We start from the raw sequence: 25,540 nt of genomic DNA, 5'->3' as shown, positions 1-25,540 counted from the left end.
AGAAATAGTATTAAAAATATAGATAAAATAATAAAATTATAGATAAATTAAAAAGGACCAGCACTTCCCTGTGGATCTGACAGCAGCCCTGGACCACCTTCTCAACAAGGCCTTCAGGAGCCAGCATCCAAGAAAAACTTAATTAATGATTAAATAAACCCTCCCCCAGCTCCAGACACTTCCAGAATGATCCTTCCCAGTGCCCATAACCAGCATTTAGAGATTTCCTTGCCAGCAATCCCCCCCCAAATGTCTGCCTTCCATGAATTCCCCTTGTCCCCAAGTGACTCCAGCCAGGAAAATTATTTGTGGCCCCCAGCTGCCCAACCTGGGTTTGTTCTGAGCTGGGCACTCCAGCTCCTCCTTGCATTGGGAAGGACAAAAATAACCCTCAGACACATCCTGAGCATTGTTTACAGCCTCCCAGACCTGTCCTGCCCTCCCTTTGGCACCTGGGAGCTGCCACATTTCCCTAGGAACATGCTCCCACCTCCTCATCCCGTGTTTGCCACTGTTCCGTGCTTCTGGAGTTGCAATATTTTCTGAGTTGCAGTATTTTCTGAGTTGCCTGCCTGGATTTTGGTTGGATTGGATGCTCTTGGAGGTTTTCCCAGCCTTAACAACCCCATGGTTATTTTTTTCCCCCCAGATTTATCTATCCTGACTCTGTGTCACCTATGGATTTAAGGTTAAAAAGCAAAATAAAAGGTGATTAAAGCAGCAAAGCCCAAATGCCACCCTTGTAGGATGCATCATTCCCTCCCTCCACCACAGCAACAACCCTTTGTTCCCAATTATGGAAAAAATGTCATGGCTTGCTCCCAATTATGAAAAAAAAAAAATTAAAAAAAAAAAAAGGAGAGTGCTTTTGGGGTTTTGCAGCAGCTTCACCCCTCTCCTTGTGCCATCCTCAAACCCCTCCTGGAGTGGCACAGTGCCCCTTCCTCACGGAAAGATTCCATCCATCCATGCATCCATCCATCCATCCAAGAGTCCATCCATCGATCATCCATCCATCCATCCATGATTCCATCCATCCATGCATCCATCCATCCAAGATTCCATCCATCGATCATCCATCCATCCATGATTCCATCCATCCACCCATGATTCCATCCATCCATCCATCCATCCATCCATCCATCCATCCATCCATCCATCCATCCCACAACCGCTTCCCTCTCCTCACCCCACGCCTGGGATTTGGGGGAAATCCCTCCCGGAGCTTACAGCTCCCCGGCAGCCAAGCCAAGCCTTTCATCAGGCCGTGCCCATTTAAATGCTGATGATCCTAATTCTCCCAAAAATCACCTGCTAATGGGTCCCCTCCCTCCGCCGCGGCTGGATTAGGAGCTCTGCCCAGAAGTGCCCTCCTAAATATCCCGGTTATCCTCACCCCCTCTTAAGGTGTTAATTAGGGACACAAGTCAGGCACTGAGGGAGGGGAAACAAAGCTGCTTGAGAGAGGGGGGGGGAAAAAGAAGGGAAAAAAAAAGGAATAAACATCCCTAAGGATTAGCGGGGATGCGTTTGAAGGAGCGCAGGGCACGGGGATCCCACACCTGGACCACCTGGATGCTCCGCTTCCCCTCCCGAGGGAGATCAAGGTTTGCCCGGCCGAGCCCGCAGTTGAAAGGCTCGGGACAAAGAGCAGCTCCAGCAGGTGGGTGAGCTTCCCCCAGCCCAGAAAAAGGCGGCCCCAAAAAAAGGGGAAAGCAAACCCCATCCCACCCCAAAGCTTTGCGTGTTGCCTTACAGCCACAAAGGTTTCCACCTGCTGCCCGTGTTTCATCTTCCCGAGCCGAAAGGGGCAGGACTCTGCTCTGAGTCAGGAGAGGTGAGGATAAAAACAACAGGGATTTTTCCCTTTTAATGCCTGCGGGTAGGTTTAAGGGGTTTTGTAACCCTTTCTTGCGCCGTGTGAGGTTTTGTTCCTCACACGAGCGTTTTTAGGGGCGTTTGGTTTTAAATGCCGCCTGAAGATCAGTGGGAGAGAGGAGGGTGTGAGCATCGGCTCTAAACAATTATTAAAAAGTAAAAAGGGAGTTTCTCTGCGACAGCTTGGGGTGGAAGTGGCTCCTGGAAGAACTTCGGAAGAAAATGAGAAGGAAATGGGATTTCCTTCCCTGAAATCTCCCCAAATGACAGCAATCATTGTCCCAGCCTCCCCCCTTGGAAGTTTAATTCCTTTGTGCCAGACTATCCCCGAGTGCAGCAGAGAGGGGATTCCTGATGATCCACCTCCTCGGAACCTGCATCCACAGTGCAGGAAAATCAGTTCAGGAAAACTTTGGAGGGATCCAATTTCCCCTTCAAACCATCCGTGTTTATGCAGCCACTGGAGTCCTGGGGCTGGGATGCTGCTTTAGGATTTTTAGCTGAGAGGTGCAGAGGAAGAGTCCCAAAAGGGCTGAAAGACCCCAGAGCCTCTGCTGGCACCTAAAGGGGCTCCAGAGGAGCTGGAGAGGGATTTTGGAGTGACAGCACGAGTGGGAATGGCTTCAAACTGACAGCAGGCAGGGCTGGATGGGATATTGAGAATTAGGAATTGTTCCCTGGCAGGGTGGGCAGGCCCTGGCACAGGGTGCCCAGAGCAGCTGGGGCTGCCCCTGGATCCCTGGCAGTGCCCAAGGCCAGGCTGGAGCAGCCTGGGACAGTGGGAGGTGTCCCTGTCCAGCAGAAGGCATTGTAACAGTGCCTTGCCTTGACTGAGGAAAATCATCTTGCATGAGTAAACCTCCTCTAAAATCCCCACAAATGCTCTGGGACAGTGCTGGGGTGGAGCAGAGCACTGAGGGAATGAAAGTGTTGGTCCCGCCGAGCCTGAGGACAGAGAGGTTGGGCTCAGCCAGCATCACTAAGCTGCTTTACAGATTTCTATGATTCTAAATATTAATATCGAACTTCACAGAGCTTTGTTGAAGCTCTTCCAGCCCTAAAAGCAGGAGCAGTTAGTACACCAGAGGTGCCAAAGCTCTCCAGCCACCAAAACCTGCTGCTTTGATGGGCTCTCCTCTTGCTTGGGAAAAAGGGGGCTTTCCTATATTTTTGGTGGGAAAAAATTCAATTAGACTGGTGGGGAAGTGCATCCTGAGATGCCTTTCCCAGCTGGGGTCACTGGTTTGTGTGTCAGGAGCTGAAGGCTGGGGTTTCTCCCTGCCTTCCCTCTGGATCAGAGCAGGAGACCCAGACAGGACACACCAACCAGTCCAGACTCAGAGGCTCCACACGTTCCATTTTTTCCCCCAAGTTTTATATTTTCTACTTCCCACAGGCCTTTTTGTTGTTGTTGTTGTTGTTGTTGGTTTTGGGTTGGTTTAGAGCTGGCAAGGAATTTGTTCAGGCATTTCTGATATGGAGAATCTGTCACTGAGGGGAAGGATCCGGGAGGGACCTTGGTGATGTCACCTGCCCATTCCCCAGGGAATGCCACTGCCACCCACCCACATTTCCCCTGGGAAAGGGGGACACAGCAGCCTTTGCTTCTGCCTCCCTGTGACCACATTTCCAGGGCTCAGGGGCTGTTTGTCCCCATTCCTCAGCTGCTGGAGGGGTGTTTGATTTCCCAGGATGATGCAGACCTCGAGTGGGGTCAGGTTTTGGGGACAGAACCATGCTCAGGGCCAAGGGAAGGCTGAAATCCCTCCCTTCAAGAACAGCTTTTGTTTAATCTTAACAGACACAGGGTCATATTCTCATGATTTTTCTTCCTCAGAGATATTACTAAACCAAATTTCTTGGATTTACCTGAAGAACAAACCCTGCAAGTCCAAAGGGGACAGAAATGGGAAGAGATCCTGACTGCAGGTGTGGTGGAGGGGGAGAGGAGTGAATAAAACCCATCAAAACCATTGTTTTTGTAGAATCTATCCACGAAATTAATGATTCTAGAGATGTCTGTGGTAGCATCCATCCTGCTGGGCACAGGCCACGGGACACAGATGCAGCCAGGGCTGACCTGAGCTCCTCTTTGCCTCAGAATGGCTGCTAAAAATGCTCTTTTTTCCTTCTACACATTGGGAAAGTGAAGAATATCGAGGCACAAGAAGCAAGGACAGGTGTGGAGATGGCCAGCCTGAACAAAACAAAAGGGGGTGGAGGACAAAGATGTGCCCAAGAGAACAAGAAATGGTGTTTAATGCCCCACAAGGGTATTTTCCCTGCCTGCAGAGGTGACAAAGCTGTGCTGGTCCCTCTCACTCTCTGGAGAAAAAGCCCTGACCCTAATGGCAGTGGTTTAAATGTGCTAGGGATAAAATATGACACTGCTCAGGACAGATTTGAACCCATCAAACAGTTCCTGGTGCTTTTCTTAGCCAGGTCCCTTCAGTTTTTCACAGCCAGGTCCCTTCATTGCCCCAGTGCCACTGACTCTTAGTGGGCATAACATTAGTATGATAATAAAATAATTATATTATTATGCATGTTGTGCAATCTTTTTTATTTGTAAGTATGATTTTTAAAAGTACTTTAATTATTTTTTTTAAATTTTCACAGCCTGGAATAATGATTCAAGCACTAAACTCCAGCCTGTGAGTCAGGAACTCTTTTAGGGGCTGCTTCAACCCCCAGTTCATGCTGTGAGTCCCTTAAAAGCTGCTCCAGAGGGACTTTAGGGTGGGTTTGGGTGGTTTAATTAAGGACCATCAGTGTTTTACCCTCCAGTTTGGGCTGTTCTCAGCCGGTTCCAGAGCTGGAAGGAAGCTGGGAATGATCTTTCCCTGGGGCTCTTGTCCCTCTACATTCCCTTGGTTCAGCACCACCCGGCGCTGCCAGAACTGCTGTGGGGCTGGTATTCCACAATCCCATGTTTGCCAGGGAATTTAATACCCTAAAGAAGCAGCACCAACCCCAAAGGCACCGAACACCCACGAGCAGGCAGCATTTAAGGGATGCTCCCCCACACGGTGCCCTCGGAGCCCCCCAGGGATGTGCTGGCTTTGGGCTGAGGTGCAAAGCACTTTTTGGGGTGTCCAGCGAAGGCTCCACCGTGGTTTTGCACCCCAAACCCCTTCCCCAGGCTGCAGGGATGCACCTGCAACCCGGCCAGCCCCACGTTCCCCACCCACAACCGCCTGAAACAGGGGTGGGGAAAAACGTGTGCTCGCAGCCTTCCCTCCCTCCGAGCCATCCCAAAAGGCTGAAGAGCCGCAGGAACAAGCCACAAAATGAAGGGAAAAATAAAACTTTATTGTGCATGGAGCAAGGTCGAGATCGGCAGCACCCGCGGTTGGTCCAGCACGGCCCCTCCGGTGATCCCTCATTCCCTCCTCCCTCCCAAAACCAGGGAGCGGGATTCTGCTGCCAGCTGCCCTTCCCAGAGCCCCAGCCGCGCTCCCTCTCCTCGGTTTGGCGGCCAGACGGCATGGGTGGCGACCAGGGAATTCCTAAAAAGCGGCTGGATGAACAGTGCCAACCCATCCCATTCCCATGGGATGCTGGGGATGAACCCCCCGCCCCCATCTCTCCTCCCCCGGGCAGGGACCTGGAGGCAGCGCGGGGTGAATTTAAAGAGTTTATTCGCTCGCACGCCCTCGGTGGCATCCCTTCGAGCCAGAACGGAAGAACCCAGTGTGTACAAAGTCACAGTCACGGCTCGGAGAGCGCCGGGCAGCGCCCTCAGAGAAAACACAAAATAAAAAACTCATTAAAAGCCATTAAAAGTCAGTCATTAAAAGCCCCGGCGCTATGTACAGCTAAGTGCCAGCTCGAGTATTCACAACACAGTAACGTACTGCAAGAAGTCGCTGAGGAGAAGTTCCCTTGAGAAACAACCTTCGCTCCGGCGGGGCCGGAGTCTGTCCCGTCCGTGTGTCGCTCAGTGCCCGCCGGCACGCCTGTGTCCGTCTGTCCCTTCCGTGCGTCGCTCAGCGCCCGCCGGCACCGGCGCAGGCAGGACGGGGACGCGTCCGTCTGTCCCGCCCGCGTCCGTGTGTCGCTCAGTGCCGCCGGCACGCGTCCGTCTGCCCGTGTGTGGCTCGGTGCCGCCGGCACGCGTCCGTCTGTCCGTGTGTCCGTGCGTCGCTCAGTGCCGCTGGCACGTGTGCAGGCGGGACGCGTCGGCGGGGCCGTGCTCTCGCTGCAGGCGGCACGCCAGCCCCTCGGCGCACTGGCAGCGCTGGAAGATCTCCAGGCCGTGCGAGCCTTTCCGCCGGTGCCGGGTGCACACCTGGCCCTCCCGCAGCACCGGCTTGCAGATCTTGGACCAGAAGTGGCGGGCGCAGCACAGCCCGGCCGCGCAGTCCGACGAGCGCAGGCAGAAGTCGCCCTCCTCTCCTGCGTGGGGACAGAGGGGGGATGCTCAGCCGGGCGGAGGGGGACACTGGGGGGACATCCCGAGCCGTCCCACGGGCAGGGTGGGCATCCCGGGTTTGGCTTCTAGAGATAGTGGGGCTGGGGGCATCCAGGAGTGATCCCACAGGGGGCAGGAGGGAAGGATGGGCATCCTGGGTTTGCCTTCTGGGGTTACTGGGGCTAGGGGCATCCCGGAGCGATCCCACAGGGGACAGCAGGGAAAGGGAAGCACCCTGGAGCGACCCCATGGGGGATGGTGGAGCAGAAAGGGCGTCCTGGACTGATCCCGTGCGGGACACCGAGACAGAGTGGGCATCCCGAGTGATCCCACGGGGGACAGAGATGCAGGATGGGCATCCCGAGTGATCCCACGGGGAACAGCAGGGAAGGATGGGCATCCCGGACAGATCTCCGGGCAAGGGGACAGCCCGGATTGGTGCCCAGGGAACAGCAGGGAAGGATGGCAGCCTCAGGCGGGACAGCGGGGTGACAGCAGCCGGGACGCCTCACCTTTGGCAGTGGGGAGCCAGGCGGGAGCGGGTGTCCGTCGGGGCAGCGCCTCGGTGCCCGTCTCGTCCAGCTCGGCCGCTCCGTGCGGCGGCTCCAGGGGCGTGCAGAGCCCTGCGGGGACAGAGGGCTGTCAGCCACGCGTGGCACCCCGGCCCCTCCCCAGCCCCAGGTGTGCCCTGTCCTCACCGTTGCTGCAGGTCATGCCGGGGCAGCACATGGCATCGCGCAGGCAGCGCTTGCGGCGCCGCCGGCAGCCGAGGCACAGCGGGGCCCCCCCGCCTCGGGCCGCGCCCCCGCAGAACTCCTCGGGGCCGCAGTCCTCGTCCTCGGCGCACGGAAAAGGCTGCGGGACACAGAGGAGGCGGGGGATCAGCGGGGCCGGTGCTGTCATCTCCGAGTGTCCCCCCTCTCCATCCCCGGTGTGTCCCCTCTCCAATCCCCGGCGCGACCGCTCCATCCATCCCCCGTGTGTCGCTCCCCGCCTCCACCCCCTTCTCCGGTGTCCCCTCCATCCCCGAGGTGTCCCCACTCCATCCGGTGTGTCTGTGTCCCCATCAACCGGTGCGTCCCTGTCCTCCGTCGCCGGTGTCCTCCTCTCCATCCCCGGAGTGTCCCTCCATCCATCCGCGCTGTGTCCCCCCTCTTCTATCCCTTCCACCCCCGGTGTCCCCTCCATCGCTTGTGTCCCCTACTCCATCTCCCGGTGTGTGTCCTCATCCCCAGCGTCCCACCCTTCATCCCAAATGTGTCCCTCAACTCCATCCCCGACGGGTCCCCATCCATCCCCGGTGTCCCGTCTCCATTCCCAGAGTATGTCCCCCTCCACTCCCGGTGTGTGTCCCCCTCCATCCCCGGAGTCTCGCCGCTCCATCCATGCTCTCTCCTACCTGTCGGGTGGCGGCCGGCGGGGCCTTATTGCTGCCGTCGAAAGGGGGTGCGGGGGCGGCGCTGGTCTCTGCCGCCCCGCCCGGGGGGGGTCCCTTGATGGCGTTGGAGCTGAGGGCACCCCCGGGAGCCGCCGCCCGCCCCGCCGGGGCCGCGCAGCTCAGCGCCGCCAGCAGCGCCACCAGCCCCCGCATCCTGGTGCCTCCCGTGCCCTCCCGTGCCCGCAGAGTCCCCGAGCAGCAGCACCGAGCCGCGAGCAGCGGCTCCTGCGCTCCTCCGCCGCCTTTATACCCCCGGGGCTGCCTCCTGCCCGCCCCCTCGGGGCGGGGGGCCCGCCGGCTGCGATTTCAAAGCGTTCCCGGGGGGGCTGTGCCCATGAGCCCCCAAAACCGCCCCCACCCCGCCCCGAGGGCTCCCACATTGGTCGGGAGGGGGTTTCGCAAGGGCGAGGGCAGACCCCCCCCCCACCCAGCATCCCCCCCCGGCATCCCCCGCCCCGGTTCCCGGCCAGATGCTCCGCACTCCCCGACGCCGCCGCTGTCTCCAGCCGGGCGCGCCCGACGGAGGGGACCGGGAAGAGGGACGGGGGGGACACTCCCCCTTGTGCAAGCCCCCATAGTGGGTGGGAGCCGCTGTGGGTGCACAGAGCCCCCCGCCCTCCCCCGATGGCAGAGTCGGTCCTTTGGTCTCCTCTAAGTCTCCCCCCCCCCGCCGCCTCCCCCGCGTCCTTCCTGGCGCCAGCGCAGCCTTGCAGGAAAGGAGAGGGGCTGCTCCGCATCCCCCCGCGCCGGGCGGTGTGCGGGGACACGGGGGGAGGACACACGACGGGACTCTCGCTGTCCTCCCCCTACTCCTCTGACCCCAGCCGGGGCGGGGGGCAGCGTCGGTGGGGAGCAGCTCCGGGCCTTTTGATGCGGGGAGATCAAAGGCGTCGCCCCCCCCCCCCCCTCCTTTCCCAATTCCCCCCCCAATTCCCTTTTTTCCCCTCCCCATTCCCTCCATTCCCCCCCCCCCCATTCCCCCCACCGGGGCAGAGCGGCTCCAGGGCGCCCCCTGGCGGTCCCGCCGCGACATCGCGCCCCCACTCCCCGCTCCGGTAATTAACTCTCGTTAATTAACCCCCGTTAATTAACCCGACTTTTTCCGGCGGCGGGCCCGTGCTCCCGTTTATTTCTTTCCTCTGCTTGTTTAAATGAGAATAGGAAGAGCCGGAGCAGCGCTCCCAAAATCGCCGGGCTGGGGGATCCCGGAGGCCGCAATTCCTGCAATGAACGCCCCCCCCCTCTCTCGGTATCGCCGTCCCGGTATCCACTATCAGCTCTTCCAGCCCCGAATGGCTCAAACCGGGCTAATAATTGCCTGGGAAGGTTTCGGGAGCACGGCGGGCAGGTGCCGTCAGCAGCGGCTGAGTCACGGCCGGGCGACACCCCCGGCAGAGCGCTGCCACCCCTCCTGCCTTCCCTATTTTTAGCCTGGAATAAGGAGCGCCACGCCTCGCCCCGAAATCTCGGTGTTCCCCTGGCAGTTTCAGGTGAGGGCCACGTCACCCTGGGGTTTTTATTGCATTATTAACTTCGACCTGCGATTGCTGCATCCCGCAAGGTGATTGGTGACGATTGCCAGCTCCTCCTTGGGCTGTTACCACATTTATTTCCCTCCTGAGAGGATGTTTTGTTGCTCCTTTCTCCCAGCTTTTGCTCACCTCTGTGTCATCATCAAATCACAGAGTGATTTTGAGTTGGAAGGGACCTCAAAGCCCATCCAGTGCCACCCCTGCCATGGGCAGGAACACCTCCCACTGTCCCAGGCTGCTCCAAGCCCTGTCCAGCCTGGCCTTGGGCACTGCCAGGGATCCAGTCACAGCTTCTCTGGGCACCCAGTTCTGGGAGCAGAACCCCTGTAACCCCAGATTTCAGCACCACCCACAAGATCTCTCCCAAACTCAGCTCCGGCTCTGGAAGAAACCCACTGACAGCTGTTCAAAAGTAATTATTTTTATTTCAACTCTATAAAGTATACAACAGGCACTCGGCAATTACAGCTGCAGGGGGAGTACTGAGCGAAACAAAAGCCATGGAAGTTTATGAAAAAAAACCCCAAAAACCCAAAGTTCCTCAGTCAACATCCAAAGAGTGCAAGCGGCCGATGGCCGGGGCGTGACCGACATCGGCCCGACAAACAAAACCTCTGCCATGGAAGGAGAGAAAATCAGAGTATAAAACAAAGGGCTGGGGTAAAACAAGCATAAACGGGGACTCAGGAGGGAGAGGCAACTCCAAATGGGAATTTTCCCTTTTTCTGAGAAAGCCCTAAAAGCGCCCAAGTCTCAGTGTCAGGGCTGGGGAGGCAGGAGGAGTTTCCAGGGCTCATCCCCGTGGATGCAGGGAAAGGGGCAGGGAAAAGCACAGATCCTGTTTGGTTGAGCGGTGCAAACGAGCCTCGTCTTTGCACCGGGGTTTCAGGTCAGGAAAACACCAGCAGGGTGGATTTTTCCCAGGTGGGAGATTCCCCAGGGGGGCTGTGTGGGACAGCACGGATGGGTGGGATCTGCAGAGCTTAGCAAAACAGGAATACCTGTCTACGGACTGCTAGGATGTCAGAGATTAATTTGACCCGCACATCACATTTATACATTTCACAGAAATGACTCTGTATCTCATTAACAGATACACAGCTCTGGTACATTGAACAGAAATCAGAGAACGACGTCATCATTTCTGGAATTCATCGAGATCAGATAATAAAGGCTTAGAAATCGGTAGCAGAAAGAACTGTAAAACGCAGCAAGCTAAGAAAGGACGACGGTTTGAGGTGTGTTTGTCTTTGTCATGCAGCATAACACCAAATTTGTCTCTTTTTTTTTTTTTTTTCTCAATAAGATGCCATGGATTTAAGGCACTTGCAACAATGCCAGATAGCCAGTGACGTTCTAGAACTATGGGACGGGTGGGTGAACAGGACAGCTGACGGAAAGTTTAATCATACTGACAAATATGACATTAATTCAAGTCTACCTCGACCTAAAAACATTACATTACAAATAAGGAAATGAAGGAATAATGCCATGGAACTGGAAAAGAACAGAAAGTCTTGCGTGACCCACAAAACATCGACACGAAAATACCTATTTACAGAAATATCTGCTCGTGGTCCTGTTGTTGAAGAAGAGTTTGCTGTGGGCAGTGCAGCTCCAGGAGAAGCCACAACACCAATCAAAGCCCCCTCTGGAAACATGGGAGCCAATTCCCCCTTCCCTAAAAAACGCTGTCGTCCCATAGATCAGGAAAGGAGACAAACAAATAAGGACAGGAGGTGGAAACACAGAGGCAATCCCTTGTTGTGGATATATAGAGATATATATAAAGCAACTTAAATATATTATTATAACTGAAGGCTTATCATATACATATGCAAAGTGTTAATGCTCAGGAGAGGCCATGGGAGTCGAGTGAGGTGTTTGATATCAAAATAAACTCAGATTCAGCACAGTGCACGCTGCAGGTGTCAATTCCCATGCCTGGCACAAGGTAAAAAAGGGACAGGAAAAAGAAACCCAACTGCTCAGCCCATTCCAGACCCTCCTTCCTGTCACGTTTTCAGCCTGATCCCCAAATCCTTGTGGTGCTTTGTCCTCCTCGCCTGCCAGCTGCATCAGGTGTCACCATCCTGGGACAAACTCCTACAGGAAGCTGTCCCCATGGAGTGAAGGTCCAGGGGGATGGGAGGGAAGCATGTGGCTGTTAGGCCTGTTTAAGATGCCTGGTGAATGTTTTAGCCCTCGTGCTCAGCCTTGGCTCTCAGTGCTGTCCATCCCTTGGAAAAAGGTGGAAAAGCCAGCAGGTGCTGCCTTTTCCCTGTGATTTTGAAGGCAAATGAAGTTTTAATGGTTAAAGAACAGCAGAAGTGACTGTGCCAGAGGTGTGGCCTCACCCTTTGGGAAACTGAGGGAATTCCAGGGCCACAGACTGCTTTCAAAGGTGTCACATGGCCCAGCTCATGCTGAACAGCAGACACGGCCCACGCTGTCAAAATACCCTTTTGATCACATCCTTTAATGAAAAACATGCAAAAGAGTTGGGACTTAGCATCAGGGAAGGAATTTTTTACTGCTCAAACAGACCTTTTCCATGTAACATGTGGGAAAAGTCCTTGTCAGCAAGACTTGATCTTTCCTCAGTCAGCTCTTGGCAGCTGAGATTAAAAGGGGCTGGAATGAGAGGACCCTTAAGGTCCCGTCCAACCCAAACCATTCCATCATTCCATGATTCTGTGATTCCTTTTGGGGCCAGGTCTCTCAGAGAGACCCAAAGCTGATGTTTCCTGTTGGATAATGGGATAAACTTTCAGTCCTGTGTGTATGCAACAAATGGGGACCCAGGATAGGATCCCTCTGCTGCATCCTATAAACCAGAAAAGGGAATTCAAGCAAAGGAAAAGTGAGGGAAAAGCATATCCTGATAATATTGTTTTCCCTGGTTCTTTTTTCCAAATGGATTTGGCCATTCCTGTGTTAAACACAGTCACGTGGACCTGGCACGCTGGAGACCTCACAGGGATCTTCCAATACCCACTTCCCATTAAATCCCACTGACTTTCCTGTGGAGCTCCTTAGCCTGGAGAGGCATCAGGATTGCTGTCAGTGTTCCATCAGAGCCAGGATTTTAAGGAGATTCTTTAAACATGGAAGAGAAGCAGACATGGAGACATGGAATCACCAAAAGGGAGAACGGAGCCTCTGCTACATATTCCTGACTGGAAGAGTCAGGGACAGGCTTCTTCCCAGGTGAGGGATGGATGTAGCACCTCGAGAGGACACCACAGGTCTCACATTTTTCCCTTTGAGCCCAAAAAGATCCCAATTATCCTTAATTCTATACCTAACCAGAGTGGTGGGCTGCTGTTGCTTTGTTCAGGACCGTGATTGGAGCACTGTGAAATGGATCAATAGATGTGAAATGGATCAGTGGATGGACAGCGGATCAATAGATATAGAACAGATCGGTGGATGTATGATGGATTCATTCCATGGTTTTCTCTTTCCATGCATGTGTTGGTACCAAGGGAAAGGAGAGCTGAAGCCCAAAGGTGGTGCTGCCACGTGAGGGAAGCGACCCAACCTCTGCCTTGACAGCATCTGCAGGCAGTTGTGCTTTTGTTTGACCAGGCTGAGCCAAAATGTTTCCAAAACAAAGAGGAAAGGGAACATTCAGTCTCGTCAGGAATACTGCTAGGGAAGGAAAAGGACACATTCCCCACTGCTTGGATGAGAGTGCTTTGCCCGTGCTCCTCCTGGGCTCCAGCGCTGCCCTGTGGAGCTCGGAGGGTGGGAATAGCCCAAATCCTGCACTGGAGTAGCTGCAGCACTTCATAAGTTACTACTGATCCTACGGAAAAAGCAGCTGGAATTAAGTGCCTCTTACTCTACGGATCTCTCACTCTGCTAATCAAGAGTGTGCCAGGATCTCTGTGGCCACAGAAGAGGAGTTCTGTGCCGGAGCAAGGCTCTGTGTCAGGACCACCATGCCCAAGCCAGGTCACGTTCCAACAGAAAACATGGAGAGCACTATTGTCACTAAGCAAGAAGTCCTAATGCCACTGGAGTTACTGGAGCAGCATCAATCAAGGCATCGTGGTGACCCCGAGCACGAATCCTCCCCGATTCCGGTCTTCCCGTTCCGCTGGCAGCCACGTCCCAGGAAAAGCTGTCCTCAGCAAGGCAGAAGCAGGTAAGAGAAATAACATTAAAAATCTATGTCCCATCCTGAGTTGTCGTCAGGGGGTGGCTCGTCACTGTCCTCTGGGAAGCTGTCGAAGTTGCTCGTGTCCGTGGGAGACGCGACCTGCGGGGGGAAGAGTGACAAGAAGGGGGTGTTCATCCCAGGGCTGGCATTCCCTCTTCATCCCACAGCCATGGGCATCCCAGAGAATCCCCAGCAAGGCAGGGAAGTGCTGCATGCACAGCTTTTTGCTGGGGGATTTTCCCCAGCTCCCCTACTCTCCTGAGTTTTCCTACCCGTTGCCACAAGGTTATCCCAAAAGAGCCCAGGATTTCCCATCCATGGCTCCAGGATAATGAGCTGAGCCCTGCTGCCTTGAAGTTTCCTGACATTGCTCAGCCTCGGGATCCTTCCAGAGAAACCCATCTTCCCAGGATGAAGGCCAAGCCCATTTCTTTTTTGGAAATCATGACATTTGAAACCTACCCTGGCTATAGAATTTATGGTTTTCCTGCTTTGTGGCAGCAAAGGAAACTTTCTTACAGTGAGGACTTGATAAAGTCAAGACAATAAAAAAAAAAAAAAATTAACTTTTTAAGAGGAAACCAGCAACTCTCCAGCCCAAAACAATGAGAGTCTTACTAGAAATTTAATACTTTGTGTTTTACCCAGAGCAGGAAAACACTTGCTGCTGTTTTCAGTCATTACATTTGTGAAGAGCCTGAGCCAGGGGACAACTGACAGTCATTAAATCCCAGAATTCTGGAATGGTTTGGAGTAGGAAGGGACCTTAAAGCCTCATCCAGTCCCACCTGCCATGGCAGGGACACCTTCCACTATCCCAGGCTGCTCCAAGCCCTGTCCAGCCTGGCCTTGGGCACTTCCAGGGATCCAGGGGCAGCCCCAGCTGCTCTGGGCACCCTGTGCCAGGGCCTGCCCACCCTGCCAGGAATATTTTTTTTCCCCAGTATGGATTGATCTCAGGGGGTGCCCCAACCCACTTGGCCTTGTTAACCCCCCTGAGATTCCCATTTGATGTTGGATGCTGCTGCAAGCCTTGGGAAAAGACAGGATTTTCAACTCCAGCCCTACATTAAATGTGCTGCCCAACTGCATCAGCATTTTCCTGCTGCTGAACACATCTGGGGGGAAATCAGGATTATGGAACTCATTTTGGAACAAAAACCCCACCCTACAAAATCTTAATTTCTTTCGGATTATCTGGATCTGTTGACTTTGTTTGGGCTCCTTCACCCTTTGCTTGCTCAGCTCATCATTGGCAGAGTCCTGAGCTTTTAAGGAGAGGTAAAATCACAGATTCCAGCTGTGGTATCAAGGCTCAGCAGTGTCCTAGCAGCAGGTTGTAAATTGGGATCTTTCCAAAAATCCCATGAAATAAGAGCTCTTTGATTGCCTCACTGGCAGAGCCACGTAAGAAATGAGAGTTAAAGAGCTGGGAAAAGCCTTTTTTAAAAAAAGAAAAAGGAACTGATCTGTATGTTTGGTCCTGCTGGCTCTTTCCCAGCTAACAAGGAGAGGTGGATTGAAGGAAAAATGGATGTCTGCTCCCAGAGCTGTATTTTGGGTCCCTTTTCAGAGTGGCAGTCGAGACTTTGCCAAAAAAAACTTGTGGAAAACGAGCTGGAGTAGGATTGACAGCTCTGGGGTGACAAAATTCACAGTTCATGGGTTTGGAGAGGATCTCAGGAGTAGGTCTGGAGGAGCTGCTACTCCCAAGAGCTCAGGGAAAGGATGAGCTGGGGTGAACCAGGAATAGGGCCAGCCTGGAGCTGTCCTGGAAGAGGGAAGGATGCTCCCATCTACTCCAGTCAGCCTTGCTATGTGGGGTAAGAGCAGTATTAGAAATGCTCCCACTAAATGAAAAATCCACCAAAACCAGTTAGGAAGCCATCCTGGGGTTTTTCAGGCTACATGGACACCCTGCATTCCTAAAGCAGGAATTGCAGCTGGATGTGAAGGGGCAAACTTGACTTTATTGCCTGACTTGAAATGTGATCCTGCTGATGAATGAATTGGCATTAAAAATAGGCCAAGGCCAGGTTGGACAGGGCTTGGAGCAACCTGGGATAGTGGAAGTGGAAGATGCCATGGAAGGTGATGCAAGTGGATGAACTCAAAGGTCCCTTCCAACCCAAACCATCCCAGGATTGCAGCTTGAGCTTAAGAGAAAAATAAACCCCAACCAAACCCAGCTTTGATCTCTAAAACATTTCTGAGATGTTGTGGGAGAGATTTGCCAAGTCCTGCTTTCCCCACTGACTCCAGCAGCTCCTGCATCCCACAGGGCAAAAAGGGGGATGGGAAACCCTCCTGCTCTTTCCCTAAGGAAACTTTGGGATGGCAGATTCAGCCCCGGAGCTGGGCCTGCCCCTGCTGCAGGAGCTGCAGGATGGAGCAATGGGGTGCAATTAAACCCCCATTAATGGCATTCTCCCGGTGATCCCGAGGGATTAAGCTGGAACAAGGAGGGGAGGCTGCAGGACAGAAGGGGCCGAGGTAATTTCTGTCAGCTAATCCTGTTTGGTTTCCCTTTGCAGCGGGGCTTTGAGGGCAGGGAGCTCACAAAGACATCAAAGGAAGGGCTTTGCTGCAAAGGAAAACGAGCGGAGCTGTCCCTCCGCGCCCACTCCCGGTTAAACATCAACAGCTTTTCATGTAGGACATGGATGCAGGGCAAAGAGGGCCACAGGCACAAAAGACAGCACAGAAGGGAAGGTTAATGTGAAAGGAAAGGGAGATGGCATCCAAATCCCACTTGCCTTTGCAAAGGAGATGAGAATAAAGGAGAAGGGAAGAGGACGCAGCTGAGAGAAGGGGTGGAAGGGCAGCTCTCCAAGGAAATGGGAAAAGGAGATGCAGAAATAAGTGGAGCAGGTGAGAGAAAGGAAAATGTGCTGGAGTGGATGATTCTGCCTCAACCCCCTGCTACAAAGGGGATTTCTCCACGGCTGTGCCCTCCCCACACTGCCTTCCCAGGGAAGAGCCTGCCTGGAGAGCAAGCTTAGCTGGGAATGTGCCTGAAGTGACTTTTTCAAGCACCTCCAGAAGAAATAAAGCACATTATTCCCACTCAACCCAGTGTACCACTGCCCAAAGCTCACAGCATCACAAGAATTGGCCATGGAGGAGAAAATAACGAGAGGAAAACTTACACTTGGGATTATGGGAGGTGTCAGCGTCCCTTTCCGTAACCCTTCCCAGTTAAAGCCTTCAAACCATCTAAAAGGGAGGGAAGAATCCAGCAGTTAGACAGGTGTAGCACAAAAAGAACAGAAAATTGCTTGAACAACGGGGTTCATCTCCCACAGACTTTGCCTTCAAATCCCTTTGGAATTTTTCCTGTCATCTTTTTTGGGCACCATGAAGGAAGAGTGTGCATTGACACCACCCAAGTGGAAATTGCCAACGCTCAGATGGGAACCATTCCTTGCTGCAGGTGTCCTGGAAGCTGCTCCTTCCCTCCCAGAGGGTGGATCCATCCCACAGGAGATCTTTTTTCCCTGTGGAATTGGGATAACTCCCAACTTCATGCTCAATAACGTCCCACTTGTGGTTTTCCTCAGGTTTGCTCAAGGAGGGTGGATGAGCCCCGAGCCTTCCCACAAAAATATCCACACAATCCATTCCTGCTGCTTTGGGGATGGGAGAAGAGATGATCCAGCACAGATGGATGAGAGAAATTCTTCCTGGAATGGTTCTCTCACCTGTTCTTATCCCAGTAACCTCCTAAGACTTCATGTAACCCCTCCCATGGGACCAAAAGGGAGGATGAATTTCCGTGATGGATAGGAAGTAGCTTTTAGGGGAAAATTGAGGTGTTTGACATGCCCCTTTCTGGGGTTGGAAAAGACACTTACTTGTGCTTTTGGATATCTTTCACTCCATTTTTCAAGTTCCCTAATCTTTCTGATGGATTGTCCCTGTAAAAGGAAGAACAAATCCTAAATCCCTCTGCCCAGTTCATTTCTTTGCAAACAACATCAAGGCTTTTTGTTTTATTCTTACATCCACTTACCTGCATAGTTTTTTAATTAAGTTAGCAGCATTTTTGGCAATCTTCTTTGGAAATTCAATCATGTCTATTCCCCTTAATATGATGTTATAGGTCTTCATGGGGTCTGGGCCTGAGAAAGGGGGACTTCAGAGGGCACAGGGAAGGAAAAAAAAAAGATTAAAAACTTGTCTTTCATAAGAATTTGTCTTTAAAACAGCTTTGAAGTCTGATAAAATATACCCAGATGAGAAAAGGCAGATATCAACCAGGAATGCTTTGCTTGCCATAATCCTAACCACTTCTCAAGGAGCTCTGGAATTCAGGGATGTTAGCTGCAGGGAAGTACCCAAAAAGAATTTTCCATGCTAAAGCTCTTCTTCCCATGGCAGCAGCATCCCAGCAGCCTGAGGCAGGAGGCTCTGAGCAGCATTCCCTGGCTTATATTTGTGGGATGTAACCTGCTCCCAGTGGGGATTAATTGGCTTTCCATGGATGGGGGGCTGTGTGTGAAGGATGGGCAGGTGGAGGGGCTGCATCTCCTGGGGGATGAGGTGAGGGAGTTCCAGGAAGCCAAGAGCAGCAGAGATATCCCAAATGAAATATGGGAAGGGATGGATGGTGCCCAATCTGCCTCCTCCTTTCCAGCAGTGAGGAACCTCCCCAGCTGAGTGCAAACCCTTTTCCCACTGTTTCCAGATCCTTCAGGAACAAACCTCCCCACCTCAGTGCAGACCCTTCCCCTTTTCCCACCATTTCCAGACCATTCAGGGCCAAACCTTTCCCCTTTTCCCACCATGTTCAGCCCACTCAGGGCCAATCCCTTTCTCTTTTCCCATGATTTCCAGACCCTTCAGGGCCAAACCCTTCCTCTTTTCCCACTATTTCCAGATCCTTCAGGATCAAACCTCCTGAGCTGAGTGCAAACCCTTCTCCTTTCCCCATCATTTCCAGACCCTTCAAGGCCAAACCCTTCCCCTTTTCCCATCATAAAGAGCCCAAACCCTTCCCCTTTTCCCATCATTTCCAGATGCTTCCAGGCCAAACTCTTCCTCTTTTCCCACCATTTCCAGACCATTCAGGGCCAAACTCTTCCTCTTTTCCCACCATTTCCAGACCTTCCAGGGTCAAACCCTTGCTCTTTTCCCATCATTTCCAAACCCTTCAGGGCCAAATCCTTCCCCTTTTCCCACCATTTCCAGATCCTTCAAGATCAAACCTCCAGAGCTGAGTGCAGATCCTTCCCCTTTCCCCACCATTTCCAGACCATTCAGGGCCAAACTCTTCCTCTTTTCCCATCATGTTCAGCCCACTCAGAGCCAAAAAAAGATGATTTCAGTGGAAAAGCCACCGTGGAGTCGCCTGGCCCAGCCCTGCCCCTGCCCTGGCCTCATCAGGGTGAGAAGGGCAGAAATCTTGGGATGAATTTCGATGCCCATACCTGCCAGTCAGGAGCTCATACATCAGGATTCCCAGGGACCAGTAGTCTGCTGAAATGTCATGACCTTTGTTCAGGATGATCTCAGGGGCTACGTACTCCGGGGTGCCACAAAAAGTCCATGTTTTCTTTCCAAATCCTATTTTCTTTGCAAAGCCAAAATCGACCTGGGGGAAGGGGCAGGAGAGAGTCAGGGCAGGGCATCAGAGGGGATGTCAGCCCTGGGCTCTGCTCCTCTTGAAGTGAAGCAAGGCAGAAAGGAGGATTCCTCATGGGAATTTTCTCTCAATTGAAGCACCGAGGGTCGTTCCAGGACCAGGGAACCACAGTGACCTTTTTGCTGATTTATCCTTGGGAAAATTCCCATGAGGGAAGCAAACACCAGCACCAAGGGTTCCTTGGGGGTTGGAATTATTGTCACTCACAGCTCTGGTTGATTTATTTTGCTTTTTTTTTTCTTTTAAATTTAATTTAACACGGGCAAGGAATGGTTTTAAGCTGTGAGAGGGCAGGGATGGTTGGGATATTGGAAATTGTTCCCTGGGAGGGTGGGCAGGCCCTGGCACAGGGTGCCCAGAGCAGCTGGGGCTGCCTGGATCCCTGGAAGTGCCCAAGGCCAGGCTGGACATTGGGGCTTGGAGAGCCTGGGACAGTGGAAGGTGTCCCTGACATGGCAGGGGTGGAATTTTGGAGCTTTAAGGTCTATTCCAACCTAAACCATTCTGGGATTTTGGGAGAAGATAGAAAGAAAAATAATGGAGTAAAAGTGAAGTCTACAAGACACACTGCAGGCTAAATTTTGAAGGATGAATCCTTCAAAATTAATTCCAAGTGGGCAGCAGGGTGGAAACTGTCCATGATGTCCCCGCAGCAGTGGCAAGCATGGAAAATCAGATTATCCTGGGAAGTGGAGTCCTCTGGGGCTATCAGGAGCCCACATGGTCACAGGGCTCTGGGACACTCAGGGACATGCCTGAGGAGCTGGGGACTGCTGAGGGACCAGCACTGACCCAGTCCCAGAGGCTCCTGGGGTGGGAGAAGGGCAGTCCTGCACCTCATCCTCCTCTACCTCAGAGGAGCCTCAGGCTCAGGGAAATGCTGCAGAGGGTACATCCCGATGTCACTCAGCAGGTGACATGTTGGAGGCTGCCACCAGGCTGGGTTACTGTCCCCAAAGAGCCCCCAGACACAGAGCCCTTCGCCCCCCATGATCCCCAGGGCCCTCAGCCCCTCCTGGACCAGCTCCTTTTAGAGCTCCTGTCCTTCCCTGGTGGCTTGCCAAGGGCCCACATCCTGCAGCACCTCCACCAAGGGAACTACTTCTTCTCTCCTGCCCCTCTCCATGCCCTTACCAGGCCATTTGGGGTACCCCTAAAAAGCAGGGTGCCTTTCCTGAGTTCTGGGGCAATCAGGTAATTTTTTGGCCAAGACAGCCAGGTGGCTTTCTCCTGATGCTCTTTTCTCAGCATTCCAGGAGTGTGGACCTGAATCCCAAACCAGAATCACAGAATTCACAGAATTCCCAGAATCCCTGGGTTGGAAGAGGCCTCCAAGATCACTGAGTCCAACCCAGCCCCAACACCTCAACTAAACCCTGGCACTCAGTGCCACATCCAGGCTGTTTTTAAACCCACCCAGGGATGGTGACTCCACCACCTCCTTGGGCAGAATATTCCAGAGCTTTATCACCCTTTCTGTAAAACACTTTTGCCTGATATCCAACCTGTATTTCCCTTGGTGCAGCTTGAGACTGTGTGCTCACAGTCAGCATTTCTCAGCTCAGCCATGCCCTGAGCCCTGCTGGAAGTCAGGAAAACATCCCAGATGATGATGATGATGACACCACCTTGCCCTGATCTCCTCTCAGCATCCCCTGATGGATCCTGTGGGGGCACTTTGCTCCTCACCCTTTCTGGTCAAACCTGGGGGGATATTTTTGGGCACTCACCAGCTTGGCATAACCTCGGTGATCCAGGATGAGGTTCTCTGGCTTGAGGTCCCTATAAATGATCCCTTTGGAATGCAAGTAGGCGAAGGCTTCCACCACGCATGCCGTGTAAAACCTGGTGGTGGAATCCTCGAATGAGCCCCTGTGGGAAGGAAGGAGGGAGGGAAAAGGGGATCAAACCATTAGATAAATCCTTGGGAAGTGGTTTCCTTCCCCATGGAATTAATTCTGCTGTTAAAACTTTTATGGCTGCAGTAAAATCACTTTTTAACACCTGGAAAGTTCCTGGTGCTAAACTCACTTTTATATCTCTATATATAAAATATATCTCACTTTTATATATCTCTCTCTCTATACATATTCACTTTTTTATCTCTATAATCTAGTTAAATTTCCATTTTTGAAGAAGCCTCTTTGCCTCTAATATCTGAAACTATTTTAAGGTTTATTCTATAATTTAGAAATAAAACTCTGAAATCCTTGTCCTGTAAGCAAAAATGTAGTTTTTTGTAATTACAACTTTGGGTTTTGAGTGCTAAAACTCCTTTGAGGAGCGCAGATAAGTTCTGTATTAATGTTTCTAACTGAGACAAAAGGCAGAAAAATCACAGCTGCTGGGACTTGAGAGTTAATGCAAATTCCAAACTGCACCTTTGGCTCCTTGTTTATGAAGTTTTCCAAAAAAACCACATCCCCCTGCCTGCTGGGGCTGGCTGAGACCAGGAGAGTGTCTAAGCTAGATGGCAGCAGAACCTCAGTTTAAATCCGAGAATTAAAGATGGAGTTATCAGGCCCTGACAAAAAAATCAGGAAAAATCCCGGCCAGCACCTTCTAACTTTGCTCCAGTTCCCCTTTCAGTGAGAAAAAGGCTGTTGGGAAAAGGAAGAACTACAGAAAAAAAAAAAGTTCTGGGAAATGAAAAGACAATTTAATTTCCTTTCTGATCGATCTTTCCACATTTAATGGAATTCCGCTCCAGTGATGAGGCTATTCCAGAATCACAATTCCCTGCATCTTTTCCTGCTCTGTGGGCCCATCCCACGTGCACCCAGCAACCCCAAACCCTCCAAGGTGACCCCTCCCAAGGCAGGGACTGTGGGGTTTTGGGCATGCATGTTTTCCTAACTCATTTTGTCCATGTCACTGCTGCATCCCGATGGACCAGCGCTCCTGGCAGGGTGTGGATTCTGATTCCCACTTGACTCAGCAGCCCTGGTGCAATATGGAATTTCTGGGCCAACAGACCCTGCACAGTTCTCAATTTTCTCCTGCTCATTGCTCTCAGTCCTGGCTGGGCCAAAAATCCCAGGAAATATTTATGGATATTATTTAGCAGTGTCCATGTGGCAGAACTGAGAGTTGGGATTGACACTCCCAGAGGGAGGGCTGCAAACACAGGGGTGGGAAAATGTGATTTAAAAACGAGATGGGAAATTGTGATTTAAAACCTCTGACATCAAAAGGACCTGGAGCTGCTGGAGCAAATCCAGAGGAGGCCACGGAGCTGCTCCAGGGCTGCAGCCAGGCTGGGAGAGCTGGGGGTGCTCACCTGGAGAGGAGAAGGCTCCAGGGAGAGCTCAGAGCCCTTCCAGGGCTTAAAGGGGCTCCAGGAGAGCTGGAGAGGGACTGGGGACAAGGGATGGAGGGACACAGGGAATGGGTTCAAAATTACAGAGGGGAAATTTAGATGGGATATTGGGCAGGAATTGTTCCCTGGCAGGGTGGGCAGGCCCTGGCACAGGGTGCCCAGAGCAGCTGGGGCTGCCCCTGGATCCCTGGCAGTGCCCAAGGCCAGGCTGGACAGGGCTTGGAGCAGCCTGGGACAGTGGAAGGTGTCCCTGCCCATGGCAGGGGTGGCACTGGATGGGCTTTGAGGCCCTTCCAAGCCTTCCAGCTGGAATTGTGCCATGTAAAACATCTCACAGTGCAGGACAAGTGCCAGCTCACCTGTCCCTGAGAATTGTCCAGAGCTCTCCCCCCAGGCAGGCCTCCATCAGCATGTACAGGTACTTGCTGTCCTTGAACGTCCTGTAGAGCCTGAGGGTGGCAAGCAGAAAATCACAAATAAATCCACTCTCTAAGCACTCAGCTCCCTGGTTTGACAGAGTTTAAAGAAGCTGAAGTGCTCTTCCTCTTCCTCCCAGGCAGGAATGTGGAGGAAAAACTACCTCAAGGGATGGACCAGGCTCTGTGAACCCATCCTCGAGTTCTGAGCTGTGCTCTAAAATCCATGCTCTGTGCTCAGCAGGATTTTCTAATGATATTACATTAACTGGATTTATAGATGTGTTTAATAATATTAAATAACTGTGGTGAAAAAACCCAGAGATTCTTTTTTTAACTTGATTTTAATGTTCAGCTGCTTCTGTACTTCCTCTTCCCCGTGTGGCTTTATCCACCCAGGCTTCCAGCAGGGTGTGGATACAGAGAATGTTTTTTTGCAGATAGTTTGGATAGCAATTTCAATTTTTGTAATTTGTTTTTGTAAATAATTAAGGTAATAATTTTTGAAATTAATTTGTAATTTTTGGATAGTAATTTAAACAATTTCTGCAGCAGAGAGGAATGCTGAGGGCAACTCCTGGTGCAATTCCTGCATTCCTGGCAGTTTCCAGGAGTTAAAAACTCAGGAATTAAAAATTCCAGGAGTTACAAATTCAAGAGCTGTCACCACATGATGAAAATGAAACCAGGTGAGTTTTGCAGATTCCAGCACGTCCCTGCTAATCCCAGTTATTATTCTGACAGAGCTGTGGGATGGATCAGCAGGAAAACACTGCAGGATTTGGTTCCTTTGGAAGACATCCATTTCTATTTATATAAAACCAATGGTCAGTTACAACTGGCCATTAAAGAATGCTAAAATTGCGTGTTTAAATAAAAATCCCCCCATTTATTTCCTGCCACATGGACAAAATATCATTTATCTTAATACACAATTAATCACTATTAAAGTTTACAGAAAACTTCAAGAATCCAAAATGCAATTTCATGTTTTTAATTGCTTGGTAATTTAAATTACCAAGTACTGAAATACTTTCCCTAATTAAGGCAGCCCTGCTGAAAATTTTATGGGCAAAAAATCTGGCCTAAAATGCACAGATTTAAAAAAAAATCAAATATTATTTATCAGCTACCATGGAAGCATAAAGTTTAGACACATGAAAGGACATTATTTCCTAAGTTTAAATGACACAATATTTGAATCACTTCTTTATTTATTTCTTTATTCCTTGAAATATTTGCACTTGTTTGGCCCCTGATCCAAGCCAGAGCATTTTGTTCTGTTTGAGTTTCAGTTTATATAAAAGTCAATTTTATTTAGTGCCACTTGGCCTCTCCTGCTCCTTTTGCCTGGTTTAATTCATTTTAATAACCAAACCAAGTTACTTTTCAAAGACTTTTTAACAAACACAACGAATTAAGAAAACAACCAAGTTCATAAGTTGTGTCCTTGCTCCAAGATTATTTTAAACCCACCTTTAATCTATCAGCTCAAAACTGAATCAATCTACTGAAATATTCAAATTTCTGCCCATTGCACCCCCCCCAAAAAATTATCCCAGCTGGTCCAAGAAATGGAATAAACAAGTTATTGACTAAACAGTAAATAAGTTGAATAATTTAGGATAGATACTATAGGAAAACTTCAAATCCCTGTGGATGGACAAGAGGAGAAGAGGGGAAAAAGCAGAAATCAAGTTTGATAAATCAAATATTTCCTAGCAATAGCAAAAAGTTGGACTTTGTGACTTGGAAAGTCCCTTCCCAGAGCAGGGTTTCCATGGGATATTAACTATAATTCAGGGATGGTTGCTGCTGCAAAAGGTGGGAAACACTTCAGGATATGGAAGGAGAAGATGCACAGGTAAAACATCCTTGTTCTGCTTCCCTGCTGAAGGATGAAGAGTGGGAATTTCATTTATCAGCCATCAATATCACTGGCTCCATCAAGAAAGGTTTGAAGGCCCAGGTTCTATTTAGGAGTGGGTATTTCTGGGAATGGTGGCTTGGCTGGCCCTGCACTTCCCCTCTCATCCCAAAACAGCTCAGCCTTCTAAAAATCCAGAGGCTGGAATGGCCCACAGGGAATATTTGGCTCCAGCCTGGGTTACAAGGAATGTTTCTGGATCCAAGAGCACATCCTGAAGGGAATGGCAGCCGGGCAGTGTCGGGCTCCAGTTGTCACCCATGAATCACAGCAGAAGCCATGGGCTCCGTGGGAATCCCAGGGATGAGCCTGGGAAGGAAACACCCCCTGAGTGCCCCAGCCTGGCCACGTGCTTCCCTCTGGATTCATCCCAGGGGTTTGGTTTCACCCAGGGTTTGTTTGCATCTCCTGAGCAATTTCTGGGAGCAGGGCTGATCTCCTAAGGCAGAGAAGTTTTCCAGGTATCTCTGAGGGTAGGATGAGGCAGCCTTGGCTTAGATGCCCTTCAAGGTGGCTCCAGGGATCCTTAGCACCCACTGCTCCATCCTGACCTACAGCATTGAAAGAACTCCCTCTCTGTCCTCACAGTCCTTGAAAAGCCTGGGAATTCACAGAATTCACAGAATCCCTGGGTTGGAAGAGATCTCCAAGATCACTGAGTCCTACCCAGCCCCAACACCTCAACTAAACCCTGGCACCCAGTGCCACATCCAGGCTTTGTTAAACACACCCAGGGATGGTGACTCCACCACCTCCCCAGGCAGGCCATTCCAGGACTTTATCAGCCTTTCTGTAAAAAACTTT

The 25,540-nt window shown here is 51.6% G+C and overlaps 2 protein-coding genes across 4 annotated transcripts in view; both read right to left on the bottom strand.

Annotated features, from left to right (window-relative positions):
- Positions 1-5,169: 5,169 nt before the first annotated feature.
- DKK1 (dickkopf WNT signaling pathway inhibitor 1) lies at positions 5,170-7,883 on the bottom strand. Its single transcript, XM_059850761.1, has 4 exons — positions 7,692-7,883; positions 6,991-7,147; positions 6,805-6,915; positions 5,170-6,276 (listed from the first exon to the last, which is right to left on the bottom strand). Exons 1-4 carry the CDS (start codon positions 7,881-7,883, stop codon positions 6,026-6,028), a joined length of 711 nt encoding a protein of 236 aa, XP_059706744.1. The 3' UTR covers positions 5,170-6,025.
- Positions 7,884-9,667: 1,784 nt separating this feature from the next.
- The window catches only part of PRKG1 (protein kinase cGMP-dependent 1), a 374,427-nt gene continuing 358,554 nt past the window's right edge, over positions 9,668-25,540 (bottom strand). For all 3 annotated transcript variants that reach the window (XM_059851089.1, XM_059851088.1, XM_059851090.1), the window contains 7 exons: positions 22,753-22,842; positions 20,805-20,946; positions 18,860-19,023; positions 17,443-17,565; positions 17,285-17,347; positions 16,580-16,646; positions 9,668-13,529 (listed from right to left, as the gene is read on the bottom strand). In XM_059851089.1, the coding sequence (XP_059707072.1) occupies positions 13,431-13,529; positions 16,580-16,646; positions 17,285-17,347; positions 17,443-17,565; positions 18,860-19,023; positions 20,805-20,946; positions 22,753-22,842 (748 nt within the window). In that variant the 3' untranslated portion in view covers positions 9,668-13,430. The remainder of the gene's footprint in view (positions 13,530-16,579; positions 16,647-17,284; positions 17,348-17,442; positions 17,566-18,859; positions 19,024-20,804; positions 20,947-22,752; positions 22,843-25,540) is intronic.

Source organism: Haemorhous mexicanus, chromosome 7, assembly GCF_027477595.1.
Source record: "Haemorhous mexicanus isolate bHaeMex1 chromosome 7, bHaeMex1.pri, whole genome shotgun sequence".
NCBI lineage: Eukaryota > Metazoa > Chordata > Aves > Passeriformes > Fringillidae > Haemorhous > Haemorhous mexicanus.
Note: the sequence above shows the minus strand (reverse complement) of the source record. Positions and strands in the feature narration are given on the sequence as shown.